The sequence below is a fragment of the Manacus candei genome, unplaced genomic scaffold (genome assembly GCF_025592945.1).
Source record: "Manacus candei isolate 608988 ecotype Guabito, Panama unplaced genomic scaffold, ASM2559294v1 h1tg000022l, whole genome shotgun sequence".
Classification (NCBI taxonomy): domain Eukaryota; kingdom Metazoa; phylum Chordata; class Aves; order Passeriformes; family Pipridae; genus Manacus; species Manacus candei.
Window position 1 is genome coordinate 1,104,873 of NW_026138070.1, and position 18,500 is coordinate 1,123,372.

The 18,500-nt window shown below is 47.0% G+C and overlaps 1 protein-coding gene across 5 annotated transcripts in view; it reads right to left on the reverse strand.

Annotated features, from left to right (window-relative positions):
• PRDM16 (PR/SET domain 16) overlaps nt 1-18,500 on the reverse strand; it is a 260,771-nt gene that overhangs the window by 159,487 nt on the left and 82,784 nt on the right. For all 5 annotated transcript variants that reach the window (XM_051786519.1, XM_051786520.1, XM_051786518.1 and 2 more), the window contains exon 2: nt 7,139-7,488. In XM_051786519.1, coding sequence (XP_051642479.1) covers nt 7,139-7,488 — 350 coding nt within the window. The remainder of the gene's footprint in view (nt 1-7,138; nt 7,489-18,500) is intronic.

The window sequence follows — 18,500 nt, forward strand, 5'->3', positions numbered from 1 at the left end:
AAACACAGCTCCAAGTATTTTATGGAAGAGATTGCTCCCTGTGAGGGTGGGCAGGCCCTGGCACAGGTTGCCCAGAGAAGCTGTGGCTGCCCCATCCCTGGAAGTGTCCAAGCACAGCCTGGACAAGGCTTGGAGAAACCTGGGCTAATCTTTAAGGTCCCTTCCAACCCAAACCATTCCATGATTCTACAATTCCATTTAAGCCTTAACTCACAGCTGAGTAATGACTTTCTCTAACCCCTTAACACAAGGTCACAGGAACTCAGGGGTTCAGCTACAACAAAAAAGGACCCTGGAAGGTAACTGGGCTCAATCCCCAAAGAGCCAACACATCCCTGACACCCCCCCCCAGGCAGCCTGGAAACCCCCACGTGAGTTATTTTACATTGCTCCCACCCCTTCAAACTGCGAGTCCCCAGAGCGATGCCCCCTCAAAGCTCCTGGATATTTATGGTTTCACTTATTGATCATTTCCTTTACAAAAGCCCACTGTGTCCCAGTGCTCCATCAGCCAGGCTTTTCTGGGAAGGGACAAAATCAAGGTTGGATTTCTCTGCAGGTTAACATTCCGGGGGGAGAAGCAGTGCCCTGCATTCTGCAAGGCTTTTGACAATGAAAAGAGCTGTTTTTCAAACCCTGTGGTCACCACTGAGCTTTTCACGGGATTTTCTTTTTCTCTCTCTCTTTTTTATTTTTTTTTTAAGTGGGGATGATAAAATCCTGCTTCAGGAGCTGGTATTCATGGATGTCTCTCAAAGACGAAAAGAAAATATTTATTTCCTTTTTCTGCTTGTGAATCAGAATGTTCTATTTAAAGAAAGTGCCCTCTGCCGGATTGCTCATGAGTTATTACCCCTTATGGAAATAAAGGAGAAATATCAGGAGGTATTCTTAGTCATTCCCTTCCCCTGTCTCTTCTTTTTTCCCTTAATTCCTTATATACCCATGTTTTAGCCAAGTGCCTAAGATAGAGCAAGATATCTTGGCATTCTTGGGCCTAAAAAAGACTTACTCCCTTAACCCTGACATTGGAGCATCTGGTGGAACGTCAAAAAACGGCACAGCTTTCAGTCGTTTCACTTGGATGTCATAAGGTGCACTTTTCCCTTTTATCCAGGGTGGAAATCAATAAATGAATGCATCAATAAATGATGCAGCTGCAGGGAATGGGGGTTTGCCTGTGGCACGACCAGCTGCTTTCCCTGAATGCAAAGGCAGCCCCTGTGCCACGGGCACGTTTGCAATGCCAGGCACAGGAACCAGCCCAACAACTGACAGGAGCTGGAAGCTGCCTCTGCCCCTTCCCAGGGATGTCCCCTGACACCAGAACAAGGGGCAGACCCTGCAGGGGCAGTTGGAGTGTTGGTGTCCCCCCACAGCTGCTCCCTGGGAAGGGACAGTCTCCAGCACGTACAAAGCCCAGCAACGCCACTGGCCCCAGATCCCACAATATTCAGGGGATTTAGAGGTCAGGAAGTTATTTCTCCTCCTTGAGATTCATTTTTCTTTCACATAAGCGCTGGGTTTTGGTCTAACCCAAAAGTTTCTCTGCAGTTTTATCCACGTGGGAATAAAAAATTCCACCTGGGGCTGCTGTTGGCAGCTCCTCGTGGCTGAGGGTACATCTGGGCAGTCCCAGGGTGCTCCCACCTTCTGCTTTCCTTGTGAAACCAGATTCTTTCTTTTGCGGAATAATTCCAGCCCAACAAATAAAAAAATAAATAAAATTGACAAGTTGTGAAATAACTTTGCCTGGGCAATACCTGCTGGGGAGGTGACACCTAGGAAAGGGCCATGCACCCCCTTCCTCAGCCACCTCCAAGGCTGCCCATTCCCTGCTGTGAAAACCCCAAGTCCTGAGCTGCTTTTCCCTGAGCATGGAAGCTGTTCCAGTAACATCATTCTCGAGCCAAAGGGAAAGGCAGAGGCCAGAGAGAATGAATGAACCAGGGGAGGCTGGAAGGGAAATGCCATCACATCCTCTCAGCCCACGAGCTGAAAGCACGGCAGAGAGGGATGAGTGCAAGGAGTTCTTTGCTCATTTAAAGGACTCACACCTTTTTTTAGCACCTTTAGTTAAGAAACAGGACAAACAAGAACATGCTGCTTTAACTGTCTCAGCTTGTAAAGGGAAATGAGGGAATTTCTGCACGTTTTTTTAGCTGGGAAGTAAAATCACCACAGTTAGAAGAATCTCAGAGGCTCCTTCCTATTTTAATATTTTGCAGATATTTCAGTAACTTAAAAATATATTTATTTTTAAAAATATATTTTAGTATTTTTAAGACTCAAGGAAATACAATATAATTCTCCTTTAGCATTTAAGGCCAGAACATGGGAAGTAAATTTCCCTTGGCACTTATGAGCATTTCTAAAAGCAAACAAAACAAAAAAGACCCTCGTGCTAAACCTTAAACCTCCTATTTTGTGGGAACAGGGAGGTTGAGCTGCTGTGAATCACTGACACTGTAAAGCATGTTCAAAACCCAGCAGTTTTCCACTGGCCCAGATGTGGAGCCAGAATTCTGCTCCATCCGGAGCTGTCGGCTCCTATTTTTTCCACAGTTATTTGTCTTCCATGGGACAGTTTCTATCTTCACCCTCGACTATGAAGTGAAAGCACTTATTTTTCCTGTGTAAAGGAGCAGCCTGGCTCCAACACTTCAGTGTGAGGGAAGTCTTTGTGCTTCAGCAAATAATCTCTCTTAAAATATAAATTAAAACAGAGCAACTAATAATTATTTATCAATGGTATTTACCTTGTGAGGCAAACTGAGCTAAAATCATCATTGCTTCCAAATTCCCTACAATTCAGTTGCTAAACTTCCCTCCAGGATGAGGTTCCCATTCTTCTCTCAATTAGCAAAATAAGCAGCACGATGATAAATGCCATTATTTATTCAAAGTGATCGAAATCATTATGTAATCGTTTTATTTTATTTTTTTCTAGGTCTCAGAGGCCATAAAGCACAAACCCAGGGTGATTTATTTGGGGTGCTCTGAGTGGTGTGTCCTGTGCCAGCAGGCAGGGGAGTAACAGCATCAGGGGAAATGCAGTCACATCTCACTGAATAATCACGAGGCTTTTGGGTTGGGTGGTGTCTTTTGAGGAATCAAAAGAGCCAAACATGCTCAGCAGTGTCAGGGACTGAGGCCCAGGGGAAAACCCCCAGCTCAGTGTCCTGCTGAATCACCCCTGGGAGGGGACACATCTGACTGAGCTGTGACACCAGCATGAATCACTCCCTGCCATCCCATGGCCAAAAAAGCCCTTCAGTGAGAGGTGTGGCTTAATTTAAAGAATATTTTTTAAAGCATATTCCACAAAGCCAATCAAGAAAGAAGATAGTGAAGCTGTGCTGCAGATAAAGCAGGGCATGTGCTCTCCCTGTCACAGCCCAGGCCCTCCTGTCTGGCCAGAAGGAAAAACCTCCATAATAAAAATAATTACACATCTGGCAAATAAGACACAGCATTCTGCATCCCCATTGATGTTTTGGGAGAAACAACGAGTGAACCTGAAAGTTTCAGCAAATAACATTCTTCTTGTACCTCCTGGAGCTGGATGTTGTACATCAGAGCCAGGGCTGCAGAGAGCAGTTCACATGAAAACAGAGCTGGCCCTGCCTCCAAACGTGAGGTTTGGAACTTTCCTCTGTGTTTCCTGAGGACTTGGGGTACAATTAACTGCTTTATTTTCATTTTCACAAATCTGCCCTTACTGGAGTTTGAAAAGGGAAAGCTATTTCTGCAGTGCTAACGCTTGGAGAGAGGGGAGAAATTCCATTTTCAAACCAAAGCCCTTAACAGCACGTTTTCCAACCCCCAAAACATTATTTGATTTTTTTTTCTAGAATACAGATATCAGAAGAAAACAGACATTAATTGTGAAGCACATCCTAGAGAACAACAAACCCAGCAGCTTCCAGCAAAACAGATGGTGCTGAGGAACGTTCACCTTGTAGCTGTTCTACTTCCAGTGGTGCTCTCAGCTTAGTCAAAGCCTGACAACAAAATTACTGTGATAAAAGGCAAGAAGTTTTTGTGCAAAGGCAGAAACACTGTTAAAACTGCACGACTGATGACTACTAAAACAGACAAAAGAAGACCAGGTTTTCAGAATTTGGGGGGTGGAGTGGGGTTTGCACCCCCCAAAATGGGATTGTCAAGAGCATAAACTGCAGGAAATCAACTGGGAAGTATGAACAGAGAAGAGACTGGGTGTGAAGAACAGATATCATTCCTGAAGTACAAATACCAATAGAAGGGTTAATTCAGGTATCACAGTAATGTCCCAGCTGGCCAGAAAAGAGGAGTTGTGTGTGGAAGTCTTACAACAGCAGTCGACCCACAAGTCACTGCAAGCCAAAACTACAAGTTTCAGAGAAATGCTGACCAAAAAAATAATGTCAAAGTGCAGAAGGAACACTTCTCATGGTACTGCAATCCCCAGATTTGTTAGATTTATCGCTCCTGGAAGAAACAGCACACAGAGGCAAATGCCAATAAGTTACAGGGTGACAAAAAACTCCTCCCCTTTCCTTTTTTCCCCTGGCTGCCATCTGCCTGCCTGCCCAACTTCATGGACAGAGGATGGAAACATATCCCAAGTTACAGCTTCCCAGCAATCTGCCCAGAACATCTCTTCCAGGCTTTTCCAACCTCACACTCGAAGGGAATGGCTCAGGAACTCCCACACAGGATTTGTTCCATGAGTTCTGCTCGGCACATGGAGGGATTCCTGGATGTTGGGCCCAAGTGAAATGCTGAAGGTGCTGAGTGACTAAAAACATGTCCCTGAACTGTCTTTAAACACACTGGGAAGTGGAAAACTTCGAGAGGTATCTGCAGGTACAGGCAGGGTCCAAAGAGAGAGTGTCAGGGTGGGAGGGGACAGTGTTTGAGGACACCTGATGGAGGACAAACAGTCCTTCTCTGAGGTGTGAAACGTCCCGGCCAAATCAGAGGACAAAGGAACAGCTGAAATGTGAGAAGTGCCTCGGAGAAGGAAAGTTTGTTCAATTACACCACAAAACCAAACAGTGTCACAAAGCCAACAGCTGATAGAAAGGGCTCCTATCAGGGCTGGCACCCAGAGCCCAGGGGATGTGGGGAACGGTTCTTAAACCGTGAATGCAAACACCAACTTTTATCAGAAATAGAGAACACAAGGACAAAGCTTGGCCAAGGTCACAGGAAGAAAAAAGATTTGCATTGCCCAAACTGGATCTGACTTCTAAGAGCCGGGGAGGATTGCACTGTGTCCAAAAAACCAGCCTGAAAACAAAATAACAAACAAAAAAGGTACACGAAACCAACCAACGCCACCTGTCAATATTTGGGTCAGAAAAAGGCAATTCGCCTTTCTGAAGGAGCCACTTCCACTTTGCAGCCTACAAATAATCAATATTGCACATTCCTAGAGAGAAACTGTGCCCAGCTTCAGAGAGACCTCGGGGTGACCAGAACCTTCCTCAGGGAATCTCCAGCTGCCTCACACCTGCAGCCTCCCTGAGCCAGACCATGGACTGCCAGCACATTAACAGGGGTTTTTCTCCCCCAAAAACCCATGTCTTGAAACTCATACACTCACACCAATTAAATATTCTGCAATGATATTCACACAAAAGAAGCCAAGACCAAGATGAACTTCTGAGGAACGTCACTGGAGGGAATAGAGGCAATTAAAAGTCTGAGCTGAATTTCCCTCTTTTCCCTGTCCTAAGACAGTAAGAAAAGGAAACTTTCCCACTCAGTCATTCAACCAAACCCTGGTTTCAGCTCTTCAGACATTCCCTGGTGCAGAGCGACAAAACACAATTGAGTTTGGTTCTTATAACAAGTGTTTTTTTGCAGTTTCCTGCACTTCAGACACATTGGAAAAGTAAACAAAAACATCTGGACCTACTTCTTTGGGCTTCACTGAATCCAACTGCTCGCTGATTTCTGACATCACAATCAAGAGTGTAAATATAATCAGACACAATTTCAAATGTTAATGCTAAAGTCTGGCCTTTCTGACCCCAGTTTCTAAGAAAACAGGGCTTCTGTGACTGCACTGCTGGCTTTCCCCCCCAGTGAGACTTCCAGTCCCATCCTGAGCTGCTCCCACCCTGTACTCCAATGTTTTCTAAACCACTTCACATCAGTAGTGGCCGAAGGAGAAAACAGGCCAAGTCACTGCTTCAGCCAGGGAAAAGGGAGGGAAAATTGAGCTCCCACTTATTTTGAGGCCTCCCCCTGTCCAACAGCCTGGGTGTCCTGTCGGGAAACCTCTGTGCCCCAGCTGCTCCAGACAAAGCTCCTCCTTGGGCCAACAACCAGCAGCTCCCATGGCAGCAGGGGTGTGGTGGGTTGGGATGGGCACTGGGACTGAAGAGAAGGAATTCCACAGTGTGTAATGGACGCTGGATGTGCTGGAACAGGGCTGTGACACAGAGCAGAACTCCCAGGCTGCGCTTCACTGCTCCCAGAATATCCTGTATTTCAGGATAATTAGGGATACGGACATTTTCAAACCAAGAATGTAGGAGCAGAAGAGATGGAGATGACTCCTGGGACAAGGCCAGAAAAGCAGGGAGAAAGATGTGAGTTGTGGGATAGGGCTGTTTTCCCTCTTGAGCACCATTTTTTTTGTGTTCAGCTCTCAGGGAAAAATGACTTTCACATTTCTCCATCTTCGCTGCGGAACAAGAACTCGAGAACATCTGGGCAGGTAATGGGTACATGGTATTTCCCTCTGAGCAGTTAATGATCCCTGCACTGCTGACAGGGCTGGGAGTCAAAGGTAACACCCCCAACGACAGAACACAGTGCCACTAATCCCATTCCCTCCTCCGCGACAAGTCCCGAACACAACCTCGGAATGACAAGCACTTGATGAAGTGACCCGACAGCGTTTAAAACCAACCTTCCAAAATGGTGCCAGAGTGGTTTTTGTAGCCCAAGAAGGGATCTTAAAGGGATTTCTGCTGATTTTAAACACTTCAGGTTATTGGGGGGGGACAAAATGATGGAGGGGAACGCGGCACTGGCAAAGTCACCGCGCCCGTCCCCGGGCCACCAGGCCCCAGTCCAGCCTCAGGAACACTTGGCAGAGAAGAGAAATGAATGTGGTGATCACATTCCACTCGCTTACCTCCCATCCAAAGTTTGTTTCCTTTAATGTGCTCCTCTGTCCTGTCATATAGGGTCCAAATCTTTCCCCAACTTCAATCTTCTTTTTGGCCCAAATCCCTAGCCCTGCCCCCGGGACCGAAGATTCTCTGAGTTCAAAATCTGGTGGGATTGGAATGTCATCAGGAATGTAGACGGGAGCTTCATAAGGTGAGCCCTCCTTGGGAGTGAAGTCCTCACTGGTGGGGAAGGGTGACGGAGGTCCCACGGGAATGGGGGACATTATACTGTCCTCTGTTTCCTCCTCTGCGCTTTCGCCCGCGAGGAGATCGGGGTCGGTCTCGTACATATTATTTACAATCTCGCTGTCACCTAAAAGGGGAAACAGCAGAACAAAACACACTGAAATACTCGGGTGAACATCAGTTAATCTCTCCTCGGGATGGAGTTTCCCCAAGCCGAGCTCCCACGCCTGGAGGGTAAAGAGCCAAACCTCCCTCGGGGAGCTCAGGTGGGGCTGAGGGGGGAACACCCACCCTGCCTGCACGACAGGCAGTGCTGCTGAGGGCTGGCAGGGAGGGGAGTGCAGCCTGACATGTTCTACGGGATCAGCCTTCCAGGAGTGCTGCTCTCTCAATTTTGGAGAGAGGGAAGAAAACACAGAAGGAGGCCGAGGTTCCCTTTAACCATTTACTGCTTTAACTGGCTCAGTGTATTTTTAGAGGGGAAGAAAAAATGGAGAAATCAAGCTAAAGCCAAGCTAAGTTTGGCAAGAGCTGTTTGCCTTGTATTTGGGTGTCTTGGGTTCAGTGTGTCCCACAACAGGAGCTGTGGCTGAGGTGACCTCCCAGCAAAGCACCCCTGCAGGGGTAACAAAAGCATCAGCAGTTTGTTACCTCAGAATCCCAGAATGGTTTGGGTTGGAAGGGACCCTTAAGATCATCTCCTTCCACCCCCTGCCATGGGCAGGGACACCTTCCACTGACCAAGGTTGCTCCAAGCCCTGTCCAACCTGGCCTTGGACACTTCCAGGGATGGGACAGCCACAGATTATCTGGGCAACCTGTGCCAGGGCCTGCCCACCCTCCCAGGGAAGGATTTCCTCCTAACACCCAAGCTAAACCTACTCTCTGTCAGTGTGAAGCCATTCCCCCTTGTCCTGGAGTGAAAACACTGGACACAGAGGGTAAAAAAGTTTGGGGATTTTTCCAAGAGGAGTCAATTGCTAAGCAAGGACACTCATATGGAATGAAAATGAAGCTTTTTCATCCAAAAAGGAAAAAAGGTGGGGGGGGAGTGAAACACGGGGAGGGGAAAAGAAAAACACATTTGTCATACAATACAAGTAGTTGAAGCATTTTTGGGAGCAGCTTTGCCATCTCTCAATTAAACATGAGGCAGCAGGACTGAGCACAGGAGCCCCCACTATGATAACAAGGCCAACAACCACCCCATTGTGGACCCTCCTGCACGGGAGGGACTCCCACGGTGCATATTAATGACTGACCCCTGATGTCATCGGGGGGAGCAGCACCCAACAGAACTCCCAGTTTTCACTGCAGCTCTGGCTGCCAAACAGGAACCATAGGGAAGAATAGCTGGAAAAGCATGGCTTGACTTAAGGTATATATAATTCATCCCTTCCATAACCTCAGAATGCACCTTCTGTCTGCGAGACACATCTCCTCCTCTGGTTTTTTTATGCCTAATAAAGATTTTCCTGAGTTCATGCCTAAGAAACCTGGTGGCAGACTTGACTAAAGAGGAGGATTTTGATTCCTTTGCCAACATTTTTTTGCTCCAGCTTTGGAGAAATACAGAGAACTGCCTGCTACAGCTTACATGGGTTTCCTCTGCTAGAAAGTGCAGCCCTCCCTACTCAAACATGTCGCCAGAGCCGAGCTTTCATGAGCATGAGACACTCCATCATCCTGAAAATACTTGTGGTTGCAGTAAATGTTTTCTCGCCCAGTATTAGCAAGTCAAATTATTTTCTCCTCTATGATTAGCCTCTTCTGCACTTAAGAAACAGGAATTCCAACTGAGTTGAAAAGCAAAACTAGGTTTACTGGAGCACGACCTGTGAAAATTTCCAAAGGATACAAGGAAAGTATAGAGACACCTCACTACTGAACACTGTAATTTCATTTCTTCTGTGGGACAGTCGGGGCAGTTCTGAATAAATTTCAATTTACTCTGAAGCTGAACCCACATCTGACCGACCTCTTATTTCAAGAGAAATCACAAAACACAGGGAACCTGTTCCTTCTGCTGAAGTCAGTACCCAGGCACTGGCAACAGGCAGGAAATGACAGTGACAGAGAACATTTGTGGGTCACGATGGTTCTGACACCAGAGATCCCACGTGGCACCTGTGGGAGCAGAGGGACACCGAGGCAGGGGTGTGAATGTGGGAGCAGAAGGACACCGAGGCAGGGGTGTGAATGTTGGGTTTGTCCCCACAGCCCAACACTGAGATAACAGAGGCCATTTCCTCTCCTCCTGGCACTTGTTGCCTGGCAGGAGACGTGGATCCCCCCCGGTCACAACCTCCTTCCAGGGGGTTGGAGAGAGTGAGAAGGTCCCCCCTGAGCCTCCTTCTCCCCAAGCTGAACAACCCCAGCTCAAACACACAGGTGTGGTGGCTGATGTTCTCCACAGGTCCTGTTTATCCCAGGGATTTGGGGAAAATCCAGCAGCTGGGGTTCAGTTTTGATGACCGCTGGTTATTCTGCACTGCAGAACCTTCCAGACTGCCCTCACTGCCCCTGTACTGTCTGTCACCCTCAGTGCCCCTCTCAGCCTTGGAACACAACTGGTTAAAAATAAAAAATGTGTTAAAGAAAGCAGGGAATGTCTTGTTTTTTGGGAACAACCCCCGGCTCTCCCGAGCTGCGCTGCCACGGGGAGCTGGACGTGGGACGTGGCCACTCCCTGGTGACAACCACGCTGTCCTACATCTGCCCCTCTTCAGCAGCAGGGACTGCAGGGCTGGGGAGTGTCTGCTGATGTGAAAAGCGGGACAGAAATACAACTTGACCTTATTGTTACTGTCATGAAACTAAAATTAGTCCCTCAAAGCTCACCAGCAAAATGACTCGATAAAAAGGCCCATTGAAAGGTTGTTTCCACAGATAATCAGATATGGGCATATGCTGAAAATCTGTGTGACACCAATGAGGGTCTTGCAACAATGAGAGTGATGGTTTAGTGTTGGTGAGAGACCTCATGAATAATCTATTTAGCAGTTGTAATGAAAGGAAAAGAAAGTCTGATGTTAAAGGAAATTCGTGGTAGGTGGAATAATGTGTTAGAGTTTGGGTGGGTTTCTGGTATGTTTTGTATTTGGTTTAAACAATAATAATAATAATAATAATAATAATAATAATAATAGAGGTGTAGCTGGGAGATCACCTCAGCCACAGCTTCTGTTGTGGGACACACTGAACCCAAGAAACCCAAATAGCAGGCTGTTGTTGTTATTATTATTATTATTATTATTATTATTATTATTATTATTATTATTATTATTATTTAATCCTGCTAAAGAAATACCTACTTATCTGAGATTAATAAGCATTTGCTACACTCACAGACACTGCAAAGAGCATCTTCAACTTCTTCCCTGGGGACATTCACAGAACAGACCAAGAATGAGTTTACTCTGGGCAGGCAGTGCCTGATCACCAGCCCCATCTGCCTCGAGTTTCACTGACCTTGAAATAAATACAAAACTGGGCCTGATCCCACATTCCTGCTGCCCCTGGAGAGCAGTGGGAACACTGGGAGCAGGGAGAACACAAATATTCCCCCAGAATTGTGACTTTGTACCCAGCAGTGAAACCACACAAGGAGAGACCAACCTGGGCTTCTTCCTTAGGGAGTAACTGGGTGTTGAAAGGGTTTTTTAATTCACCATCCAAACTTTGCAACTCCTTCCTAACTGGGAGTTAGACACACATACAGGTATGAAAACCTCAGTGTTGTCCAGAACTGTTTGTTATTGGGATATTTTATCATACAAAATACCATCAGGAAAATACCCACTAGGCCAGGACTTCCCTGGGATTCGTTTCCATTTTCCTGGCTCTACAGGAAGAGCAGTGGGTGACCTCAAACATCTTTGCCAACCCAAAGAGGGATGTTGCCACCACCTTTACAACCCCATGGACGTCCTGAGGTTCCTGCACTGTGCGATTTTTGCTTTAGAAACATTCCCCAGGGAAGAAAACAAAACGGTCAAACAAAACTATTCCAGATATAATGTCTCTTTAGGAAAAAGATATGGAATATTTGAGCATTTGGAGCAATATATTGAGGGGCACTGAGCAACCTGGTCTAGTGGAAGGTGTGCCTGCTCATGACAAGGGGTGGAAGGAGATGATCTTTAAGATCCCTCCAACACAAACCATTCCATGATTCTGTATTTCACAGCTCCAGATAACAAGACCACTTATATTTTGAACTCTGGGGTGACAGGATTCTGCCCCTCTTTGCTGTGGACTCAGAATGTTTCACCACCAAATATAAAGTCATTTTTCCTGACCCATTTGCAGACCAGAGGAGCTGGAATGGATCACCAGCATCAGAGCCCAGCTCAGCCACGAGTACAAATATTCACATTAATCAAGGATGTGCTTAGCTACTGCCACCAGCCAATGGGCTTCATCACCCAGGATATTGTGCTGCTCATCCTAACTTAATTCAGGTAAATTATAAGAAATATCTGCCCTCCCCCTGCCTTTTCCCACTGGGAATTCTGCAGGCTCCTCACTCCTACTCTGCCCTGGCCGGGGCGAGAGCTGCCAGCAGGACATGCCCAGAACTTGGCAGACACATCTCTAAGTCACAAAGGACACTGGAAAGCCCCAGAGAACACCCACCCCAGAGTGCCTCCGGCTCAGGATGATCCCAGTGATCAGGTTGCCACCTGATGGCCACAGCTGAACTACAATAGAGAATCCCAGACCCAGTCCCTGCCGATGTTCAGGTCACCCAGGAATGGTTCCCAGTCACTCTGCTGGGGAAGGGACCAGCTCCTGGGCAAGGTAGGGCTGCTACACAGGCACATTTCCCTCAAAGAAAAGAGAGGTTCCTATTTGTGACACACCAAAGACCTAAAACTCAGTGTCAGACCCTCTCTGGAAGCTCTTCTGAAATGTTTGGGTTCCCTCCTGCCAGAAAGGGGGCAGATTAGTGACCAAGCAGGAGAGACAGGAGTTATTGCTCTTTCATTAAGGATGGGGCTGAACCATTAAATGCTTTATGGCCATAAAAAATGTTTTTTTCACCATCCATGGACAGCATAAATTTAATTGAAATGGCTGTAAGGGAAGGATAATAAACAATAACTTATTTATAATAAACAATAACTTATTTAAGACTCTCGAGCCCATCCCATAATTTCTTCCTTCCATTCACTGTAAGAACCTTTTGCCTCTAAGCTGTACTGGTACCTACAGGGTTTGCTGGTGGATACTGGTCTGAGAGCAACACCCAAAGCAGAACCTGCCCATGGGAACCTCCTGGGCACCCTGGGGACCAGGGCTCTGGGCAGCTCTTGGGCTACCCAGGATGCTCTGACAGGTTTCCTGTACACCTCTAACTGCTGCAGGAGGGGAAGGAAATTCTGCTTTAAATGACCATTCAGAAATGGCTTTTTTCTCCTTCATTCACTCACAAAACCCCTTCATCTTCACAAGTTTTACAGTTGAAAAAAACTCCTGGGCAATGAATGCACAGGCAGGGAAGTGGTCACAAGTGGGAAGTGGTTTTGCCCCCGTGCCACGGTGCCAAAGGAATGTCACACCAGCTGCTTTTACCTTTGAGAAATGGGGCTGGGAACACAATACTCTCTTTAATTTTTCAGTTTAATGGGCACTTCTGCTACAACTTGTTGTGGTTTTGCCTATTTTTCTGAACATATCCAGAGAAACACAGCTTGAAATAGTATTTTTCTTCCCTTTAGATTCCCCCTAAATCTTGGGCATTTAATGCCAGATGACACCATCCCATCAAGCACGTTGGATCATTCCTCAGTGGAGTGAGCCTGGTGCTCCAGCCCCTGATGGCCAAGCTCCTGCAGCCCAGAAGCATCACCCTGCCAGCCCCAGACACTCCCACTCGCAGGGCTACTCACAGAAACGTTTATTTGGAATTGTCACTGAAATGAAGCCCGAAGGAGACACAAGTTCTAGCACATCCCTGTGGAACATTTCAGCCAAGCACCAGCTCTGGGCACTGCCAGCACAGGAACCTGCCCCGGGTGCTGCTGGGCTGGGGCTGCCACCCAAAATCCAGGGAACCTCCCTGGCTCTGTCTGCTGCAGAACTGCTGCAGGATCCATTAAAAAACAATTTAGTCCCGGGGAACACTCAGAGCTGCAGAGGCAGTGAGGGATGAGGCAGGAGGAGGAGGCAGGACGGCCGAAAAGGAAGAGAACTGCGATAAAACCCAAACATTTCAAGCGCAGCCCCTTTCCCGTGTTTACTCTGTATATTCATTTTTCAAGTTTCACGTTCATGCTCTGTTTTGTCTTTGCTGGAACTACACCTCTCAAAGCGGCTTCAAGTCCTTTTATTAAAAAGAAACAGAAAGCAGCTCCAAAGGAGCTGGAAGAGCAGATGACGACTGAGCACAGAGTTAATCGGGTGCATTTTTCAATAAACATTCTAAAAGCAGTTGCTTCAGAACTTGGCTGCGAGGAGAACAGGTATTAAGGATTTCAAGTGCCTTTGGTTTTAAGCAAAAAAAAATCAAGTGTTTTCTTTTATTAAGAGATTTCTGCTGGCAGAAATGAAGAATAAAGCTTGAAACAGTATTGCAGTGTGTTCCTTAATACGCATTTTCCTCTAGTAAAACCAGCAGGGAAAGTGTCCAAATTACTCTGCACTAAATGCCAGTATTATATTTCCAGTAAAAGTCTAGTTCAACCAGGGATCAAAAATATTTCCACATAAGATCCTTTTAGAATCAAACTCTTCAGAGAATGTTGTTGTCTGCAACTGCGTTTCACCTGATCACTGTATCCACTGTTTTGTTTTATATTTGAATTCAAATTGACATTTCTACAGACTGTGCTACGGTAAAATATTAATTCAATGCATGTTCGAATGCAGAGATAAAGTAGGTTTTTGGGGGGAAAAAAAAAAAAAAAGCTGTACTATCCTATTATTAAAGCCACTGGAAAAAATAGTAGCCTTTGGGATTTCTGTCTCTGAACTATTTCCAAGATAAAAGGTCCAACGAAGCGTCACGAGACACGTACAGTGTATTACCAGAGTGGGAGCAAACATTTACGAGGAATCTACGGAAATAACACAACAGGAGAAAATTCTGGGAAGGAAGAGAGGAAAGCCCGAAGAAAAGCTCCACTTTGAGCAGAAAAACCATCGTTGCTTTTCAGCAGTTTGCTTATTTTTGCTACAAACCCCCCTCCCCACGAGGGGAGAGCAGAAACCGCTCCGGCCCCGCAGACATTTCTGCGCTCTGGAAACGCAGCAAAAGTGGGACTTTGAAAAGCGCCTGCGAGAGAAACCCTGGGCCGGGAGCGATGTCACCCTGCTCCAACAAATAAATCAATGCAGCTCTCCAAAAACTAACAACCCAGGCTGGAGATTTCTCTCAGTCCTGGATGTCAAAGCCCGGAGCGAGAATAAAGCGTTTGTGAGCCTCCGAAAGGAGCCCTCGCAATTGGAATTCACGGCTCTGCCAAGCGCAGGCTTTGGGGCTCTTGTCACCGTCTCATTGTCATTCCGCTCACTGTGGGTTCCCCAGGGTCCAGAACAGGAGTCCTGGCATTATTAACACGGCAGATTAATAGCAGCGGGGAGAGACATTCTCACAAACATGCTAAATATTAATATTAATCGATAACAATTTCCAGTTCCCGACGTGAGGCGGACAAACACACCCCGGGCCTGGAGGAGAGGAGGGAGGGCAGGGCAAGGAAAGGGACACTGTCCACAGACTCTGGGAATAAAAGGGGATCAGTGAATCAATGCAGGACAGAGGACGGAGCCGTGAGGTGGGTGTCAAAAGCACAGCTCTATTTTCAGAGGCACACAGGCACATTTTAACGCCACAATATAAAAGTTGGATTTTCCATCCCCGGCCAAAAAAATTCCAGGGAAGCTCAGCAATTATATATCACAGGAGAAACAGCAGAGCTCTGCTAAAACAGGGGGAAAAAATCCTTCATACTATTTCTACCATCCTGAGGAAGGCTGTGCTCTGCAAACTGTATTTTCCCCAACACTCAGAGCACTACACGGATATTTTTTAAATTCAGATATGCCCAGATTTACCAGATTTCTATAGTTGCACTTCAAGCTATTTTGTACAAACTATGCCTTCATTTTAAATAAAAAAAAAATTGTAAAACTTGTTGCATTTTTTCCAATGGATTAGCCTGATTCTTTAAATTCAGTATTTGAAAGCCTTTATCAGTATCTCACACTCTTTTTAATTACAAACAGCAGAAACAGAACACACAGTGCTTGCTGTCAGCCAAGGAGGCTCCCAAACAATCCACCCCACAACGCCTGCGTTGGTTAAACCAAATCAGACCATGGCAGCTCGAGATCTCTCAGCAGAGCACAAACCCCACCCAGCCTCTGAGTCCCCTCGAGCCCTGTGGACCAGCGGGGTTTTTATTCACAGACACATTTTTGCTGTCGCCCCAAACTTCGGTTTGATCCCAAAATGTTTCTGTCAGCCCTGAACCCGAGGGGAAGGTCTGTGTGAAAGCCCCTCTTTGCCCAGAAGGGGCTGCCTGAGTTCTGCCCCAACCAGCCACACAAAGGGCTGGCAGACACCCAGGGCAGTTTTCTCTCTGGGGGCTCCACACAGCCAGCACCTGGGGACAGCAGAGGGACAGCAGGGACAGCAGAGCTGCTCAGCAGGGTGGGGACGGGGGGGACACAGCTCTGCACCACTCTGGGACCATCCCTGGGGGTGGTTCTGTCCCGGGGGACACCGAGAGCCCTCGGGCTGAGCTGCCCCAGGTGGTGCAGGAGGAGTCTGAGGCTCAGCTCAGCCCCTGGGGCTGCTGGGGGCTCCTGTCCTGCTGCCCAGGGGTGGCATCACAGGGGGGATGGCTCTCATTTAGGTGGGCACATCTCCCCCTGCCTGGGGGCACAGCTTTGCTTCACCTGTGCCAGGAAGGACCCTGGCTTTGGCTCCTGAGTTTCTACTCACAACCCTCAACTTCTCTTCTTTGGAAAGTGGGGTTTGGCCACGATCCCACATCCCTGTCCCGAGCCATGGTTCAGAGCAGAGAGGGCTCTGCAGAGAGGGATCTCAGTTGGACTCCAATGGGTTGCCTCCTAGAAGGGTGTTAGCACCTATGGATTCAGTTCTGAAGCCCATGGAATACTGTGGGGTTTCACAGCCAGCCTGACTGGCTTTGGGGCTCATGTCAGAGCTTCCACACATCCCCAGCCACCCCCAGAGCCCACCAAGCCTGCTGGTGGCCCTGACACCACACTGGGGGTCACAACCAGTTGTGTTTTCTCAGTGTCCTGGGCATCTTCTGAGCACCTTGAGAGCTTTGTGACCCCACTGTCAGTCCTTTCTTTGTGAAGCAGGAACTACCAACTGCTTTTTCTGAGCAGGAGTTGCCCATCCATGGATGATGCAGCTTTGTGAAGGGAAAAACATTGCGACAACCAAAAAACCACAGCAGCAACTGAACCTCAAATGTGCCCCTGACCTTGGGGTCTGAGACACCTCTAACTGCATCCATCCAGTTCCATCCATCCAGTCAACTGCCAGCTCAGGTTTAACCTGTCCCATTCCAAACATGTAAATAAGGAAAATTCAGCAAGGACTGACTTTGAGATCTACCAAACATTTCTCACCACTGGGCTGAGCAGTGAGGTTAGTCATATTATAGGATCAAAAATTAACTCCTTTCCTGGGCCAAACACCTTTCCTCTGACCACCAGTGCTCTTGTGATTGCAGAAATATTTAAATACTGTGAAAAAAAAAATAGTACGAAACAACTGCTTTTTAATGCTGTTCTCTGCAGAGATCTCTCTGTTTCTCCTGTCCCTACCCCTGTTTCAATGGATGTTTGCACTGGGAGCACCTCTGCAGAGCTGCTGTTTGGGGCACTTTTTCCCTGATCACACAAATACTCTTTTCTCTTTAAGAAGAAGGAAAGTGCCTGACAAAGAAGTGAGCACATGTTTAATCCCAGTGCTTTTTTCCACCGAGGCCTATTTACAAGTCATTTCTGATGGAGAAAGTGCTCCCAGACTTTGCCTGCAGAACGTAGCACAGGACTGAGGGGACACTCAGCAAATGCCAGTGGGATGTGACACTCCATGTAATCCTCCTCCAGCACTGGGTGAACAAACCTGTGGCTTTCCTGAGGGAATCTCATCGTCCCCAGTGGGAGTTTGCCCAGTGCCAGAGAACTCCACGGTAGTTTGGAGCCATTCAGTTCCCAGTCACACCACAGTATTCCCCTGGCTTGGCTCAGCAGCTCCATTAACATTCATTTTAAGCCGATTTCATCAGATTCACTTTTAAGGCAGGACCTGGGAAGCTGTGGAAGGAAGCAAGAGGGTCTGGGGTGTTTGCAGGGCACACCCACATCCAGGACAGCTACACCATCCTACTTCCCTGCCCTCTTCCCAGAGCAGTCCTGGGTGTTGCACCCACCACCTGGCCCTATTTAAAGCTACTACATTATTCTAAAAGGATTATTTATACTGAAAACACTCCCGGGACTACTGTATTTGTATTTCAGGGCCGCTGCATCCCCTATTTCCTCACTGCTCTAATATGGCCCCAGGCAGAGCGGCTGAAATGACTTGCGATGCCACTGTAATTTTTATCAAGGCTTGTTCCTGGTAAAAAGCCTCTTTGTTTCAAAGAAATGTGATTTGGCCTTTTTCCTCCTCTGCTCTATTCCTTGGTTAATATACCACTTCCACTTGCCCTGGGGCTAAGAAAGGTATTCCATGGAATTGGTCAAATCTCACTGTTTTTCTTCTAAATCACAACTGGCTTTTTTTCCTCGACCCTTGCTAAGCACTATCTAAGCTGACAGTCTGAACTGGAGATTTTATTTGTGCCTTAACTCTTCAACTCCTGGATTTTAGCAGTCACATGGGCACGTTAAGGAGATGCATGTCAGGGCTGGTCAATCTGCTCCTGCAAAGGAGTGACAGTGATTAAGGGCAAGGCAGGAGGAGAAGCTCTGGCTCGTGTTATTTACTATATAAGGCAGATTTGGCCATCTCTGAAAAGGTATATTCAGCCAGGTATTCATTTACTACAAATCTGAATATATCAGTGGATTTTCACATAAGTTACTAAGTTGAAATTTAGGGTTTTCACATTCTTTTCAGGAGACAGGCGTTTAGTTTCTTAT